This window comes from Pseudophryne corroboree, chromosome 9 (genome assembly GCF_028390025.1).
Source record: "Pseudophryne corroboree isolate aPseCor3 chromosome 9, aPseCor3.hap2, whole genome shotgun sequence".
Taxonomy (NCBI): Eukaryota; Metazoa; Chordata; class Amphibia; order Anura; family Myobatrachidae; genus Pseudophryne; species Pseudophryne corroboree.
In genome coordinates, this window is record NC_086452.1 from 356894371 (window position 1) to 356913570 (window position 19200).

A 19200-nucleotide genomic window follows, 5' to 3' on the forward strand; every position below is an offset into this window, starting at 1 on the left:
GGACGGACTGCCTGCCGACTGCCGACACAGAGGTAGCCACAGCCGTGAACTACCGCACTGTACACTGGTTGATAAAGAGATAGTAGTATACTCGTAACAACTAGTATGACACTATGACGACGGTATAAAGAAAGAAAAAAAAATACCACAGTTAGGTGGTATATATTATAATAATAATACAATTATGGATGGACGGACTGCCTGCCGACTGCCGACACAGAGGTAGCCACAGCCGTGAACTACCGCACTGTACACTGGTTGATAAAGAGATAGTAGTATACTCGTAACAACTAGTATGACACTATGACGACGGTATAAAGAAAGAAAAAAAAACCACGGTTAGGTGGTATATATTATAATAATAATACAATTATGGATGGACGGACTGCCTGCCGACTGCCGACACAGAGGTAGCCACAGCCGTGAACTACCGCACTGTACACTGGTTGATAAAGAGATAGTAGTATACTCGTAACAACTAGTATGACACTATGACGGTATAAAGAATGAAAAAAAAACCACGGTTAGGTGGTATATATTATAATAATAATACAATTATGGATGGACGGACTGCCTGCCGACTGCCGACACAGAGGTAGCCACAGCCGTGAACTACCGCACTGTACACTGGTTGATAAAGAGATAGTAGTATACTCGTAACAACTAGTATGACACTATGACGACGGTATAAAGAAAGAAAAAAAAATACCACAGTTAGGTGGTATATATTATAATAATAATACAATTATGGATGGACGGACTGCCTGCCGACTGCCGACACACAGGTAGCCACAGCCGTGAACTACCGCACTGTACACTGGTTGATAAAGAGATAGTAGTATACTCGTAACAACTAGTATGACACTATGACGACGGTATAAAGAATGAAAAAAAAACCACGGTTAGGTGGTATATATTATAATAATAATACAATTATGGATGGACGGACTGCCTGCCGACTGCCGACACAGAGGTAGCCACAGCCGTGAACTACCGCACTGTACACTGGTTGATAAAGAGATAGTAGTATACTCGTAACAACTAGTATGACACTATGACGACGGTATAAAGAAAGAAAAAAAAATACCACAGTTAGGTGGTATATATTATAATAATAATACAATTATGGATGGACGGACTGCCTGCCGACTGCCGACACAGAGGTAGCCACAGCCGTGAACTACCGCACTGTACACTGGTTGATAAAGAGATAGTAGTATACTCGTAACAACTAGTATGACACTATGACGACGGTATAAAGAAAGAAAAAAAAATACCACAGTTAGGTGGTATATATTATAATAATAATACAATTATGGATGGACGGACTGCCTGCCGACTGCCGACACAGAGGTAGCCACAGCCGTGAACTACCGCACTGTACACTGGTTGATAAAGAGATAGTAGTATACTCGTAACAACTAGTATGACACTATGACGACGGTATAAAGAATGAAAAAAAAACCACGGTTAGGTGGTATATATTATAATAATAATACAATTATGGATGGACGGACTGCCTGCCGACTGCCGACACAGAGGTAGCCACAGCCGTGAACTACCGCACTGTACACTGGTTGATAAAGAGATAGTAGTATACTCGTAACAACTAGTATGACACTATGACGACGGTATAAAGAAAGAAAAAAAAATACCACGGTTAGGTGGTATATATTGTAATACAATTATGGATGGACGGACTGCCTGCCGAGTTCCGACTGCCGACACAGAGGTAGCCACAGCCGTGAACTACCGCACTGTACTGTGTCTGCTGCTAATATAGACTGGTTGATAAAGAGATAGTATACAATACATACAACAATATACTACTATACTGGTGGTCAGGCACTGGTCACCACTAGTCACACTGGCAGTGGCACTCCTGCAGCAAAAGTGTGCACTGTTTAATTTTAAATTAATATAATATTATGTACTCCTGGGGGCTCCTGCTATAACAACCTGCAGTGCTCCCCAGTCTCCCCCACAATTATTATAAGCTTTGCCTTTTATACATTGATGTGCAGCACACTGGGCTGAGCTGAGTGCACACAGACTGAGTCACACTGTGTGACTGGCTGCTGCTGTGTATCGTTTTTTTTCAGGCAGAGAACGGATATAGCAGAGAACGGATATATTATATTAAAATAAATAAAAGTTAACTAACAACAACTGCACTGGTCACTGTGGTAAACTCTGTCTGACTCTGCACAATCTCTCTCTCTCTTCTAATCTAATTTCTAATGGAGAGGACGCCAGCCACGTCCTCTCCCTATCAATCTCAATGCACGTGTGAAAATGGTGGCGACGCGCGGCTCCTTATATAGAATCCGAGTCTCGCGAGAATCCGACAGCGTCATGATGACGTTCGGGCGCGCTCGGGTTAACCGAGCAAGGCGGGAGGATCCGAGTCTGCTCGGACCCGTAAAAAAAACATGAAGTTCGTGCGGGTTCGGTTTCAGAGAAACCGAACCCGCTCATCTCTAGTTAAAAGGCCTCTTCCTCTTGTACAGTAAGCAGAGGAGGAATTGAATTTAACCTAGACGCCGATTTTCCAGAAGAAAACAACCAAAGAATGAGACAGCGCTATTCACTTTGTATAGAACCTTTTTGTTTACTTTTTTATATATAAAAAAACAGCATAAAAATACACAACATCTAAATATATAATTCAAATATTGTACAATAGCACCGGCCGGTACTAATATTAATCTATTTAAAAATTAATATTTATTAAGAACATATGCTATACCAAAGTTAGATATTTCCACAATATAACAGCTTTTTACCACCTGTGATAAAGGACTCTGTATCCCTTTAAAGAGAGTTCTTAATTATGGAGTCACTATATCACAGTGGTTATTCAATAAACAATTAGACCAAACTTTTAATATATTATGATATCTACACAATATCAATCTGCTATGGCAACTATCAATATTGTTGTCGTAACCATAGATTTTAATTCAACCTAATAGGCAGTGTATTAAACCATTTAGAAATGTGATCAACAACACAATATCAATTTATAAACAGCTGTTTTACGATCTATCCAGCAAGATGTATTTAACAAATGTGTCCCCTTCTTTGTAATGGTTCAAGTCCATATAATTCAACAAAGTCACCCGTTAAGGATTGATATGGTTAAACCCACTGATGGATCTTTTTTATGATAATTACCGTCCATACATTTTGATCAATTTTACGATCTGTAGGATAGTTGTTAATTCCGTAGTTAGATGTATAATTAAATGAAAAACGGCTCCTTGATATATAGTTGAGAAATATTTGATCCGTGTTGATTAGAAATTCAGCTGCTATTTTAGATACAATTATATGTTATAGCTGTTTATACTCAGAGAGTCCCAAATATCACACAGAGTAGCTTATATTTAGTACTCAGAATTGTACCTTTCCTCCAAATGCTGTAGGCATGGCAGCCGCTCCAACGAGGATTATTGGTGATAAAGATCTATGCAGCACTCTCCGGTAATTGGGCTTCTCTCTTTGGTATAGCTTTAATATCAAACACACTTCCGTCAGCTTTAGCGGCAGCTGTATATGGTGCTGCTCGTCCCAGCAACAACTTCTACCTTCCGCTCTCTATTCCACAGCCTGCGCTGATGAGAGCCTTTCAGCCAGCCACAGAGGCAGAAGCGCAGTGAGGTGTGGAGTATCTGAAATGATCTCCCGAGTGTCCACTTTCCGCTCTCTATTCCACAGCATGCGCTGATGAGAGCCTTTCAGCCAGCCACACAGACAGTAGCGCAGTGAGGTGTGGAGTATCTGAAATGATCTCCCGAGTGTCCAAACGCGTTTCTCCGTCTACCCTCCGGCTTCAACGGCTTCCTCAGTGTATACACTGAGGAAGCCGTTGAAGCCGGAGGGTAGACGGAGAAACGCGTTTGGACACTCGGGAGATCATTTCAGATACTCCACACCTCACTGCGCTACTGTCTGTGTGGCTGGCTGAAAGGCTCTCATCAGCGCATGCTGTGGAATAGAGAGCGGAAAGTGGACACTCGGGAGATCATTTCAGATACTCCACACCTCACTGCGCTTCTGCCTCTGTGGCTGGCTGAAAGGCTCTCATCAGCGCAGGCTGTGGAATAGAGAGCGGAAGGTAGAAGTTGTTGCTGGGACGAGCAGCACCATATACAGCTGCCGCTAAAGCTGACGGAAGTGTGTTTGATATTAAAGCTATACCAAAGAGAGAAGCCCAATTACCGGAGAGTGCTGCATAGATCTTTATCACCAATAATCCTCGTTGGAGCGGCTGCCATGCCTACAGCATTTGGAGGAAAGGTACAATTCTGAGTACTAAATATAAGCTACTCTGTGTGATATTTGGGACTCTCTGAGTATAAACAGCTATAACATATAATTGTATCTAAAATAGCAGCTGAATTTCTAATCAACACGGATCAAATATTTCTCAACTATATATCAAGGAGCCGTTTTTCATTTAATTATACATCTAACTACGGAATTAACAACTATCCTACAGATCGTAAAATTGATCAAAATGTATGGACGGTAATTATCATAAAAAAGATCCATCAGTGGGTTTAACCATATCAATCCTTAACGGGTGACTTTGTTGAATTATATGGACTTGAACCATTACAAAGAAGGGGACACATTTGTTAAATACATCTTGCTGGATAGATCGTAAAACAGCTGTTTATAAATTGATATTGTGTTGTTGATCACATTTCTAAATGGTTTAATACACTGCCTATTAGGTTGAATTAAAATCTATGGTTACGACAACAATATTGATAGTTGCCATAGCAGATTGATATTGTGTAGATATCATAATATATTAAAAGTTTGGTCTAATTGTTTATTGAATAACCACTGTGATATAGTGACTCCATAATTAAGAACTCTCTTTAAAGGGATACAGAGTCCTTTATCACAGGTGGTAAAAAGCTGTTATATTGTGGAAATATCTAACTTTGGTATAGCATATGTTCTTAATAAATATTAATTTTTAAATAGATTAATATTAGTACCGGCCGGTGCTATTGTACAATATTTGAATTATATATTTAGATGTTGTGTATTTTTATGCTGTTTTTTTATATATAAAAAAGTAAACAAAAAGGTTCTATACAAAGTGAATAGCGCTGTCTCATTCTTTGTTTTTTTTCTATATATCTTTGGGAGAACTGGGATCAGTCCCCCGAGACTAGCTGCTTTCACCTTGTAAGGTGACAGCGCCAGGTGTAAATTTGTGTGATTTTCCAGAAGAGGACACGGCATTCTCGGGTCTTGATTCTTTAATCGAAACGGTGACGGAGATCCTACATTGTAAGGTAGAATAAGAAAAGGAGCCAGAAGATTCGAATGGTTCGAATCCCAAAAACCGCGTTCAACAGCGTTTCCCATTCCTAAATCCCTCCAATCTCAAATGGAGGAGGCTTAGAAGCAACCTGACAAACGCTTTCAATTTTCCCAACAGGGTTTCCAGTAACTTATCCCCTACCTAAGGGTGTAATGGATAAGTGGGAGACTCCGCCGGTAGTGGAGGTTTTCCTAGGAAGGTTGTCTAAAAAGACAACCTTACCATTACCTAATGTAACGACTTTAAGAGGTTGACACAGCTTTAAAGTCAATTTTTGTAGCAGGTGCAGCACAGAGACCTAGGGTTGTCTGCGCTTGGGTGCATGGTCTGGACGTATAGTACAGGCTATTGAGGGGGAAAATGGCTTGGAAGAAATTACCCAACTGGCGGAGCATATTCAAGATATTCGCAGGATAGCATCGCGCATCTCTGCATCAGCCATATCGGCTAGACGGACAGAGAATGGTGTGGAGACTCTGACACCAAGGGGCTGTAGAATCCTTTCCCTTGGAGGGTGAGATGCTTTTGTGGTCCAGTGTTGGACAAGTGGATTTCGCAAGCTACAGCAGGGACGTCCACTTTTCTGCCTACTCCTTATACAAGAACCACTCCACAGGTTAGGATAGGTTATTCAGGACCAGCATGTAATTCCTTTAGATCGCAGTCCTTGCAAGCCCGAGGAAGAAGTTTCGGTACACAAGTACGTGGGGGCGGAGGTAGAGGCCGCTCACAGGCAGCAGCCAGAAAGCGGGATAAAACTGCTGACAAGACCGTGTCAGGACGGTCTCCCGGCTCACCTGGGATCCCCCGTGGTGGGCGAAAATCTGGGAGGTTTTTGGGACATCTGGGCCTACACCTCACCAGAACTTTGGATAAACGTCCTAATCTCCCTAGGGTACAAACTGGATTTTCCACAGAGACCTCAGAGTCCGTTTTTTTTTTTTACAAGGGGATTGACTCGGTGCCCTCAGAAAGCAAAGGCGTTACTGCCAGCAATTGAAATATTGCTACGGTCAGAGGTCATTATTCCGGTTCCCGCCTCTCAGAGAGGAGCGGCTTTCTATTCCAATCTTTTTGTCGTGCAGTCGGGACGGTCAGGCCGATACTCAATTTAAAAGTTTTAAACCGGTTTCTAAGGGTCTACAAATTCTAGCTGGAATCAATCCAGTCGGTCATTGCAGGCTTAGAACATGCATATCTGCATATCCCAATCTGGGCCCCTCACCAGACTTACTTAAGGTTCGCACTGCTGACGGATCACTCCAAATTCAGAGCCATTGCTGTTCGGTCTCTCATCTGCCCCAAGAATCTTTACTGAAGATCATGGCAGTCATGGTTGCAGAATCGGGACTGTTGAGGGTCACGATTAGACCTTATCTAGATGACATGCTAATCAAGGCATCCTCTCAAGAACAGTTGATCAGGGATGTTCAGACATCTCATCCATTTCTCATTCAACATGGGTGGATTGTGAATTTCCAAAGATCCAACCTCATGCCAACTCAACGGATTCAGTTCCTCGGTCTCATCTTGGACACGGTACAATTGAGAGTATTCCTACCAGAGAACAAGGTACAGGACCTACAGAGATTAGTGGCAAAGGTACAGAGGTCACAAACGTTTTTTCTACACCTCTGTGTGGAATTTCTCGGGAAGATGGTGGCGTCTTTCGAAGCTCTCAAGTATGGCAGACTTCATTCCCGACCAATACAGATGAACCTCATTGCTCAGTGAGCAGGGTCACACTGGTTTCTACATCGAAGAATCCGACTTCCACCACGCATACGCACCTTCTTACTTTGGTGGTCGTTGCACAAGTATCTCTCAACAGGCAAGGGATTCAGCATTTGGGATTGGAGGATCCTGACCACAGACGCCAGTCTCAGAGGTTGGGGTACAGTCTCAGAGGAGCATCAGTTTCAGAGCAGATGGACGCTACTGGAGAGCAGTCTACCCATAAACATTTGCGAACTAAGAGCAGTTTACAATGCGCTTTTCTTAACCAAAGACCATGTCATGGGTCAACACATAAGGATGCAGTCGGACAATGTCACGACGACTGCATACATAAACCGTCAAAGGGGAACAAGGAGCTGGATGGCGTTAAAGGAAGCCACAAAGATCTTGTGGGCAGAAAGGCGAAACATCATCCTCTCTGCAGTGTTCATTCCAGGTGTGTAGAACTGGGAAGCAGATTATCTCAATCACCAGGACATGCATCCGGGAGAGTGGTGCCTCCATCCACGGATTTTCGACATGGTGGTGAGAAGATGGGGTCGACCTAATAGCGTCTCGTCAATACCATCAGCAGCACAGATATGTGTCCAGGACAAGAGATCCAGCAGCAGAAGGAGTGGACGCATTAACACTTCCTTGGTGTTACAGGAAGGTTTACATTTTTCCACTTTTCCAACTCATACCCAGGGTTCTGAAAAGGGTTGAAACGAGAACGAGTGTGGGCGATCGCACCAGATTGGCCCCGCAGGAGTTGGTACTCAGACCTGCGAGGGTTACTAGCGGAAGATCCTTGACTGTTACCTCAGAGAGAGGACCTGCTATCTCAGGGACCGTTCCAACACCCAGACCTGAACAGGCGTGGCTATTGAAACCCGGATCTTAAGAAACAGAGGGACACCAAGAACGGCCATTCCTACGATGACTGCCGCTAGGAAGCCGGTCACAGCCATACACTACTACAGGATTTGGAAGAGGAACTTGGACTGGTGTCAAGAACGTGGGAGGAATTCGACGAACTTCCACTTATCCAGACTTTTTTACTTTTTCCTTCAGGCCGGCCTAGAGTTAGGTCTGCGGCTGGGATCTCTGAAGGTTCAAGTGTCGGCTCTTTCCATCCTTTTTCAACAGCGGTTGGCATTCTTGCCAGAGGGTCAAACCTTTTTACAGGGGGTTCTGAGGATACAGCCCCCTTTTCGTCCTCCCACTGCACCATGGGATTTAAATTTGGTGTTAGATTTTTTGAAATCGCCACTCTTTGAGCCGTTACCGAGAACAGACCTGAAATATCTCTCTTGGAAGGTAACGTTGTTGCTGGCCTTGGCTTCGGCTGGGCGGGTTTCTGAGTTAGGAGCCTTATCGTGTAAGAGTCCTGTTTTGATTTTTCATGAGGATTGGGCGGAACTCCGTACAAGAGCGGATTTCCTTCCTAAGGTTGTTTCAGGGTTTCATGTAAACCAGCAAATTGTGGTCCCATCTTTCCAGTGTCTCGCAGATGGGGACATGTCCTTGGATGTTGTCCGAGCTTTGCGGGTGTACGTACACGTTACGTCATCCTTCAGGAAGTCGGACCATTTTTTTGTCCTTTATGATGGGCCAAAGAAGGTTTGGCCGGCTTCTAAGCAGTCTCTGTCTCGATGGATTAGACTTGCCACTCGGCAAGCTTATATTTCCTGTGGTAAACAGGACAGACGGGTGCTCATACCACCCGATCGGTGGGTGCCTCCGGGGCGGCTGCCGGAGGTATTTCCACTACTCAACTTTGCAGAGCGGCGACGTGGTCCTCAGCCCACACGTTCGCAAAATTTTACAAGTTTGATACCTTTGCGTCCGAAGATTCTAAGTTCGGACATTTGGTTTTGCAGGCCACATACAGCACTGCCTCCCTGGGGGATAACTTTGGGACGTCCCCTAATGTCTAAGGAACGCTCCAGTGTCCCCTAGTGGATGAAAGAGAAAAGAGGATTTTGGTACTTACTGATAAATCCATTTCTCTGAATCCTCTAGGGGACACTGGACGCCAGCCTCGGTGCTGTCAACCTGCTGCGTTCAAACTAGAGGTGTGTGGTTGTGGAGTTTGGCACAGAACTATTAAGAACTGACCCCTCCCCCCTCTAACCCCTCCCATCTCCTTCCTGCCCAGCCAGCACCTCAGTTAACGTTTAGCCAAGCCAAAGGAGATAGACCGAAAAAATTTTACTGGTTAAACCAGACAACCATATGGGAGGGATCGCAGCGTCCCCCAGATGGAATCAGAGAAAGAGATTTTACGGTAAGTAAACAAAAATCCCTATTTCTCTTTCATCCATCTGGGGGACGCTGCGCAGTTACTTGTGGGATTTCCCAAAGCAAGCTAATGAGAGGAGGGAGAAGTAGACGGCATAGCCGTCTGTAAAATTTGACGCCCAACAGAGGCAGTTTCCAAATTGAAAATATGAAAAAAACGGTAAACCCTTTTTGAACCGTATGCACAGGCGACCAAGTCGCCGCCCTACATAGCTGCTCAATAGATGCATTCCCGCGAGCAGCCCAAGAAGCTCCAACTCGAATGAGCTGGAATCGATTCAGAAATTGAAATATCAGAAAACTGTTTTTATAGCGAAATCACCCAACGAGCCACTGTGTTCTTGGAAGCCGGCCAATCTCGTTTGGGCGCATCAATTAAAAACTAACAATGCAGCCGTACGACCGACAGGATTTGGACAAGATAAATAAATCCGTAAGGCCCTGAGCATATCTAAGAGAGCCAAATGGGAATCCTCCCCGGAAGGAGAAGGAGTAAACGCTGGAAGGACAATGTCCTAATTTAGATGAAACGCTGACACAACTTTCGTAAGGAAGGAAGGTTTTTGTTCGCAGAATCACCCGGCTATCATGAAACCTCAACAAGGGTGGTCTGCAAGAAAGAGCTGTCCATGCAGACACTCGCCCTGCGGAGGCAATTGTCAATAGGAAGACAACTTTTGAACGTTAGATACCGCAATTTTACAGATTCCAAATAGCTCAAATGGAGAATACTGAAGAGCCGTAAAGACTAAGTTACAGTCCCAAGGGGGAACCAGAGGAACAAAAGGTGGCTGAATCCGAAGAACTCCCTGAAGGAACGTCTGAACTTCTGGAAAGATAGCCAGTCTCTTTTGAAAGAAAGAACCGATAAGTCAGAAACTTGACCCTTCAGTGAAGAAGTCTCAGACCCTTATTGAGACCCTCCTGAAGGAAGTATAAACCGACGAGGAATACGAAACAAATCTGGTGTTAAACCACGCTTTTGACACCAATCAATGTAAATACGCTATACTCGGTGGTATACTCTAGAAGTCACCGTTTTTTTTTTTTGTTTTGTTTTTTTTTTAGCCGGAGACCTTGTCTACACAACAAGACGAGAAAAAAACCCTTTTCCCTTAAAAGGTTGGGTTCAAGAACCAAATCGTCAAAGCCAGCCGACCCAATCTGGGCGGTGACCTGGTCCTTGAATCAGAAGATCCGGACACAGAGGGAGTCGGAATGGTTCCTTGACGACCATATTGTGACGCAGAATGTACCACTGTCAGCGTGGCCAAGCTGAGGCTACCCAAATGATTGGGAGACCTTCTTACTGAATGCGTTTAAGCAGACGTGGAAATGGTGGAAACACATATCCCAGTTGAAAGTGCCACGGTGCTGTCAGTGCATCGATTAGAATTGCTTGAGGGTCCTGAGTACGCGACCCGTAGAGAGGAAGATTATTATTGAGACGAGACGCCATCAGATCTACATCGGGCAACCCCCACCGGGCTACTAGAGTCAGAAACACCTCCTGGTGAAACTCCCAATCTCCCGGATGCATCGTGTGACGGCTTAAGCAATCCGCTTCCCAGTTCTCGATTTCTGGAATATGAATCGCGAATATGGCCAGGAACCAATGTTCCGCCCATGTGAGAGTCTGAGCGACTTCTTTCATTGCGGATCAGCTTCGAGTACCTACTTCCTTGTTTATGTAAGCAACTGCTGAGGCGCTGTCAGACTGAATCCGCACTGGATGACCTTGAACCATGGTTTGAATCCGAAGTAGTGCATACCGGATTGTCCGTAACTCCAAGATGCTGATCTGCAACTTTAACTCTTGACTGGTCCAGAGTCCCTGAAAGTGATGAGTCTGAAACACCGCCCCCCAACCTCTGAGGCCGGTGTTTGTGGTGACCATCACCCAAGACCAAATTGTGAACGGAACTACTTTGGTCAAATTGTATCTGTGAAACCCCCAGCGAAGCGACTGACGAGTCTGTACAGACACGCGGACCAACAGTAATTCAAGATGAGGCCCTGTCCGAGTCCAACAGTTGAGAATCTGAGTCTGAAAAGGGTCGAGTCTGAAACGTGGCATATGGAACTGCCTTGAAGGTTGCCACCATCTTGTCTCACTTGCATGCAACGGAGAACCGAAACCACCGGTAAATGTAGCAGTGTTCGAATTCTGGACTGTATGTCCTGAATCTTGTCCTGAGGAAGAACCACTTTTCTGGTTGTTGGTGTCGAATAAAAGTCCCAGAAACATCATCTTCCGGGAAGGAAGCAAAGATGACTTCAGACAATAAATTATTCATCCGAATGACCGCAGAGACTCCATAGCGAGACGCAAGTTCTGATGAAGAATCCACCCTGCCTTGATCAACAGATTACCCAAATACAGAATAATGTTGATTCCCTGCCTGAAACTGAAAATGTCAAGGCCGACCGCGAATCTCAGAAGAGATTGATGACCCGTCCAAATAGAAACAAGCAGAAAGGCGTCTTACGTCCAATTAGGCCAAATATCCCCGTTTCCTTGGCGACAATAACCGAGAGGATGGATTCCATTTTGAACTTTTGGGTTGAAATGAACCCTCCAGTTTGTCCACGAGTAAAATCCCGACCTCTCTGCCGAGCGGGACCTAGAAGAATTACTTCATTTCGTAAGCAAAATGGCTGTTGCATGATGAAGAGCTCGACGTCCGAAGGAACCATTTGAAAGAGGTGTGATGAACACCCGATATGGGACTGGGTCCTCGTTTCGATAGGAACCACCCTTCTTTGAACTGTAGTAACCGAGTCTCAACCGTCACTGACTCCTCCGAGGATCGTGAACCGTCATGCAGTAGGTTTGTTGGCAGGTTTACGTCTACCTCTGAATGCCTCCCTTCGTGGGTATCCCCTGTATATGAAAGTACCGGAACCTTGTAGAATTCGGTTTTCGGAGGAGCAACTGGAAGAAAGGGGTTCCTTCTGTAGAATGTGAGATAATCTTCTTTGATTCCGACCTAAAGAGTACTCACCTTCAAAGGGTACCGCCGACAAGGTCTGTTTGGGGTCAAAATCGGCCTTCCAAACCCGAGACCAAAGAGACCGTCTTGTTGTCACGGTCAAGGCAGAAATACGGAATTGTGGTGCAGCAGGATCAACCAAGGCCTCACCCACATAAGAACCTTCTGAAATCTGTTCTGTTAATTGAATGGCTTCCGATGGATCGTCAGACTACCTTCCAGAGATGACCTGTGCTAGTCAGTCATCCGCGGCCTTGAGGACCCAAGCGCCAGCTAAAAGTGGTTGAAGAGAAACAGATAAAGAAAACAGATTTAGGCATTGCTTCCATCTGATCTTTCAACGTCACAGACTGTACAGAAGGAATAACCGTAGTTCCTGCTAAATTTGAAATGGGAACGTCTACCTTTTGGCCTGTTTCCCAAAATCTGATATCCTCTCTGTAAAAGGATATAGAAATTTGTTATGCCGTAGGGGATTGGAAACGAGAATCCGGCTTAAGTCAGGCTCCTTTAAAATATCCCTGTTATTAAGGTGACGGATGGAGTCTATCAGCAATCTAACAGCTGAGCTAGTAGAAAAGTCATCTTCCCAGACCAAAATCTCGCCCCACTCTGGGTCTACTTCCCCTTTTTATAAAAACTACACCTGAACATTGTTCTAGGTGCATGCAGACAGCACATGCGCTGTGTCAATCAGAACCCCCCAGAAAGTTATAGCGGCAACGGCTATGGCCGTTTTGTAGCAGAAGAACTGCCGGCAGAGTTTACAAACTTGTTTTGGGATTGAATTAAATTAGCAAGACATCTGCCCATATTTTAAGCCCACACCAGATGTCTCTGATCCAAGCAGACATAGACTGATCCGCGGAAACTCCCTGTTGGATCACCACAGATGCACCAGAGCATGAAGCACAGAGGGTATCAGCATCCGCTTTACCCTTAGCTAGCCTTGACTCACATTGAAAGCAGAAAAATAACCACCGAGGATGTCTTTCCTCTTTGTAGATCCTTCTGACGTATTGACATAATTAAACTTTATTTTATTTATTTATTTATTTATTTTCTTTAAACAAGTGCACTACAAACGAACTATAAGCTCAGTAGAGTAATTTGTGCAAAAATTAAATCTGTTAACTCTCATTACAAGTGTAGAGTAACACTATGCTCCCAAAGTATACTTGCTGTTAGGTGTTTGCTGCACAGCGCCCCTTGTACTGTCTCCGTAGAAGATGGCGCCCGGTGCTTTGCAGACGCTGGCCGGGAGGGCGCGCAAGGCAGTGCAGGGCGGGAATCCGTCCTTTTGAAGTAAGCGCCGCGTCCCCCTGCTATAGCCGGAAGCCTGCGTCTCCTGCTCACTGCTACATCCAGCGGCTCCCCAGCGGCTCTGATCGGGCAGTGGCACCCGCACACCGCTATATACAGCGGCTGTGTTCGGGTAGCGGCTTTGTTCGGGCAGCTGCTCCCGCGCACCGCTACATACAGCGGCTCTGTGCGGGCAGCCTCTAGCGATCCCCCGGAGAGTGACTCACCACTCTCTTCCCCTTTCCTTCAGTTAAATGTAACATTGCCCAGACTTTGTGAACCAGCAGTTACAGCCAGTGACAGTCTACTTATAGCTAGGGAAGGAGCACTGGCCCTCTAGTCTATAGAATGTCTGGTCAAAACACAGTGGAATATGGTACTGCACTCCAACGCTCACCTCCGGAGAGAGAGCGGAGGGGGAGGAGGGGGGGGGGGGGGAGAAGAGGCACACAAGTATAAATACAAATATTCTATATTATATATTCTATATTATATAGGGAAGGATAGACCAATACTGTCAGAGACAGATTGTGTCTATCCTGTACCTCCTCACTGCCGACTTCTTAGGAACAGGAATCCAGCCCCAGTGACCGAAGTGTGGTGGCTTTCAGCGGCAGAACAGAGTGGGAATCTCTAGCTAACCCCACTCTAGTAGCACCTGTCACCTGTATACAGGGACTAGGCACTCCAAGTGATAAAATAATAAAATACCTAACTAAAATCTTCATGAGAGAAAAATCTGTGTCTGTACTCCACAGGTAACTGCGCAGCGTCCCCCAGATGGAATCAGAGAAAGAGATTTTACGGTAAGTAAACAAAAATCCCTATTTCTCTGAATCCTCTAGGGGACACTGGACGCCAGCCTCGGTGCTGTCAACCTGCTGCGTTCAAACTTCCTGTTCACAAAGTTTGTACAAACACCGTTAGTTTTTCAGTTCAGAGTTTCTTGGGTGCTGTTTAATAGGTTGTACGGTTCGTTTCCTTGCCATGTACTATAGTGCGGTAAGAACCAGCTGTGCAGACGATGCTAATTTTAGATTGTGCCACACCTCCGGTTGCAAGCTTCACACCCCTAATGTCTAAGGAACGCTCCAGTGTCCACTAGAGGATTCAGAGAAATGGATTTGTCAGTAAGTACCAAAATCCTCTTTTTGCCTATAGATTGAACATGCTTTTATCCCAAACAGTCATAGTAAAACTCCCTAAGGAATAATATTCCTTAAAGTGGATATTCCCATTACATGCATCAAAAATCCTCTCTTTGCTCTAAACTACCATGATGCCCTTTTATGATAATGGTTATTGCTACGATCAACTTGGGGTTGGGTTTTTTTTTTTTTTTTTATATTTATTTTATTAACCAGAACTTGAAACGAAACGTAAAAGACAATATAAAATTGATTTTGCACAGGTTACTTTTGACTAGGATGACTTCTGAAAGGTGTCTGTGTGTGTGTCGCGATTATCTTCATTCTATTACAAAAATCTGTTTGCAGACTGTGCAACTGTTTCCACTAAACTGCATGTGTGGATACACAAAATCTGTAAAACAAGAATTGGCTTAATGAGGAAGATATTTCAATATGATGGAGATTGTGTGTATTTATGGTGGTGCTGCTGCAGGGCTCTTATTCCAGATAAATGGGAACACATTGCCCTGTAACCGTAGCATTTTTTCTTCTATAGAAGCATTGCACCTTGTAATTCCTGCTCTTTGGGCCTAATTCTGAGTTGATCGCAGCAGCAAATATTTTAGCAGTTGGGCAAAACCATGTGCACTGCAGGGGAGGAAGATATAACATGTGCAGAGAGAGTTCGATTTGGGTGGGGTGTGTTCAAACGGAAATCTAAATTGCAGTGTAAAAATAAAACAGCCAGTATTATACCCTGCACAGAAATGAAATAACCCACCCAAATCTAACTCTCTGCAAATGTTATATCTGCCTCCCCTGCAGTGCACATGGTTTTGCCCAATTGCTAACAAATTTGCTGCTGCGATCAACTCAGAATTACCCCCTTTGTAAATGACGCTGAGTGCGTGTTTAGTAGAATTTTATGAGCAGAGCTCTTCTGACCTCCTAAAAGCCATTAAGTAGTATAATTCATCCTCTGCTGTATCGCATCCAGTACAGTATATGTAGTTCCTCCTTTAATACTGCAATGCACATAAATACAGTAAAGACCAGTTTTGTAAGTTTTTTTTTTTTTTTTATATATATATATATATATATATATATATATATATATATATATATATATATATATATAATATTACATTTTTTTTTTTTTTTTTTTTTGCATGTATAGTTAGACATTTTTCAGAAGAGCTGCAAGTGTGTGGCAGTGTACAGTTGTGACGCAGCATATAACGGTGACTATTGTTTCTATATTTTACATGTCAGTATAATGCATTTGTGATCTTCCTTTACTCAAGTGAACATCATGAAATGTGATCCCTCAAAGTATTGCCACAACATAAAAATATTAGATGACAAAGCCCTTGAGCCGACTCCTGTATCCCAGCTGACTTGGCATCTGGAAGAGGGCGATGATGAGATGAGTAGAAAACGCAGGGGAGAATTTCCAGCCTTTAAGAGTCCAAAGAAGAAGAAGAAAATAAAAGGGCATACATATCCAGATACACCGGAAAATACAGAGAAATATGCAAGAACGCCACAATTCTCGGCCCGGGCTAACAAAGAGGACATGTTGAAGTCACCGCACACCAGAGAGCCTCCCAAGATGAAAAACCATCTGCGCTTGCGGGAGCGGAGTGTGAATAGCATGTCTGATGAGGAGTATGACTCTGAGGAAGAACTCAAAGCTGTTCTAGAAAGGGAGAAATCCGCAAAACAGGGTGAAAAATATTCTGAAGATTCCAATATAGAAGTGGTGACGGACTCTTTCAAGATGAGTTATAAAACTCACTGGGCAGAAGGGAAGGAGGGGAAATCCAACTGTAGTACGCAGGATGACTGGGACTCTGCGGATACTGATGAGATCATCACTGTCGCAAAAACTGCCCAGAACTGCAACAGTGTCAGTAAGAAGACAAAAAGTAAGACTCTTGGAAATGAGAAGATGGCCATTCCCCTAAAAAAGCAAAATGGTAAATTGGGGTCCACAAATACCCATAGCCCAAAAGACATAAAGAAACTGAAAGAAGCAATAGTTAGTGAATCAGACAGTCTGAGTAATGACTCCGGATCAGACAGCAGTGATTCTTTTACAGATGAGGAATACGAGTCCATGATTAAGAACTGCTATCGAATAGATCTGTCAATAGGAGATTTGGAGGCACTGTCAAAAGAAGCCAATGATAGTGATAATGAAGATGAAAATAGTGAACATGACTGTTACTCTGACAACACTGATAATATCATAGCGAGTACAAAACATGTCCAGCGTGGCTCTGATGTTGTTATAAAGACAATAGCTGATACTTTACAATCTGAAAAACTTTCTGCTCAAAAGAAAAAAATAAATAGCAAGCAGGACTCTAAAGATATCGGTGCAATAAAGAATAAACAGAAGTCTGAAGATGTAAATAGGAGAGATCTAGAATCCGGTAACTGTAGACACAACTCAGACAGCATTAATTCCTGCTCCGATATATCCGAATACAAATCCATGAAGCCAAACTACCATCTGGAAAATCCTAAAGTGGCATCAGCAAAAACAATTATGGAGTCATCTACAACTGACAACAAAACTGAAGGTGGAAAAGTAAAGACCACAGGATGTGATCATATTAATAGTGACTCTGTAACGCAAACTGTTAAAACCTTGAAGAAAAAGAAAGGTATTGAGCCAGGAGACATTGTGGCTTCCATATTAGAAGATGACGATAGCTCCAGTGAACAACCAAAGCAGAAAAAAAGGAAAGGTATGCCAATCAAACCACCAGCATTTAAAGGGCTGGGATCTCTGTTGTCCCCAGCAACCTCTAATGAGCTTAAAACCTCCATGTGTCCATTGTCCAACTCTTCCAGGAAGTATTGTGCTCAGGCTAGAGCTGTTGTGCAGGTCAGCAATGAGAAGAATGCATGTGTTGGTGAAGATAAACGGGCAGTAAAGCCTGTTTCAGACTCCAAAGGGAATAGTGTACAGGAACCATCTAAAGTTCTCAAGAAGAAGCTACTTAAAGTGAAGCCCAAAAGGGCTAGTAGCAGCAGTGATGAATCTAGCAGTGATGAGGAGTCCACCTCTTCCACATCAGCAGCTGCCAAATCTAATGTCTCCCAGAGCACCAGCACAGTGCAAAAGACCAGTTCAAAAGCCAAACAGCTGCAGGACAATCAGAAGCGTTTAGCAGCAATGGAGGAAAGGAGAAAAGAGCGAGAGCTGCAGAAACAGACCATCCAAGGAGCTCTGCTTCAGCTGGTGAGAACCGCTTTTCTCTTTCGTCCACTAGGGGACACTGAAACACTTCAGACAGCTGGGGTGTGCTGTTTTTTGAGGCCTGTAATATTTGTTTGAGCTGCAATTTTTATTATTTATATTATGTCATGCAAAGCACCAATACTGCAGATCTTATTAGATTTGTCACATAATCTACGGTGGGAGCGTGTTGATTTTATACCAGCAATGTAAAGCACCACATGTTGGCTATGGTAAATAATGCTATGTGCGGTATTGGCTTAGCTTACTTATTACTTAGCTTAGTGTGTGTGAATGGGGTGAGCTTGGCACAAAGTGCAGTTTGTCTGAAATAAACATGCTCCATCTGTATGTATATTGGGCCATAAGTTTATATAACTTTTCATTATTCAAAGTAAGATTAAGCAATAGGCAAGAGCAGATACGCATTGTCCAATTTTTTTTTTGATAGGGACGAGAAAAATCCCGGTATCTGTGATACTCTCTTTATTTTTAAAAAACAGGTTTACCCACACACTACCCAATTTTTACATGTGGACATATGGTCAGATTATTAAAAATGTACATACTGGTCGATGTCCGAAGATTGTGGCAGAGATCTTCGGTCCTGCCCAACAGATCAAATAATCGAATGGTTGTGTTTGTGGGCAAGATTTGTCCACGTTATCTGCAAAGTGCTGAAACGATCGGCCATACACAATATACAATAAATCAGACCGTTTCCCCCGATTATTGGTGAATCTGTCCAATAATTGCTTAGTGTGTACCTAGCTTAAGACGGAACAAGGATATTGGGGTAGATGTATCGAGCAGTAAGAAGAGTGGGACAATGGACCAGTGGATAAGTTGCCTATTGCAACTAATCAGCATTGAGGTAACATTTATCAAGTACATTATATAAAATGATAGGTAGAAGCTGATACAGGCAACTTCACAGGTCCGCTTCTCCACTCTTTACACGCCTTGATACATCAACCCGTTGTTTTAAATATCATTAAATGTTTATGTTGTCACTAATTTATACAATAGGAACGCAATGTCTCCTTACTAAGGTTTACAATATGCATTGTCATTTTTATCAAAATAGCAGTTGCAGTATTTGTGACACACAAACATCCGCACAGTAGCAGATTGTTTACACTTGTATTAGACAGTAGT

General features: G+C 43.6%; 1 protein-coding gene across 3 annotated transcripts in view; it reads left to right on the top strand.

The window, feature by feature from the left end:
• Nucleotides 1-19200, top strand: part of NOL8 (nucleolar protein 8) — a 108434-nt gene that overhangs the window by 14630 nt on the left and 74604 nt on the right. For all 3 annotated transcript variants that reach the window (XM_063940714.1, XM_063940712.1, XM_063940713.1), the window contains exon 7: nt 16102-18045. In XM_063940714.1, the coding sequence (XP_063796784.1) occupies nt 16102-18045 (1944 nt within the window). The remainder of the gene's footprint in view (nt 1-16101; nt 18046-19200) is intronic.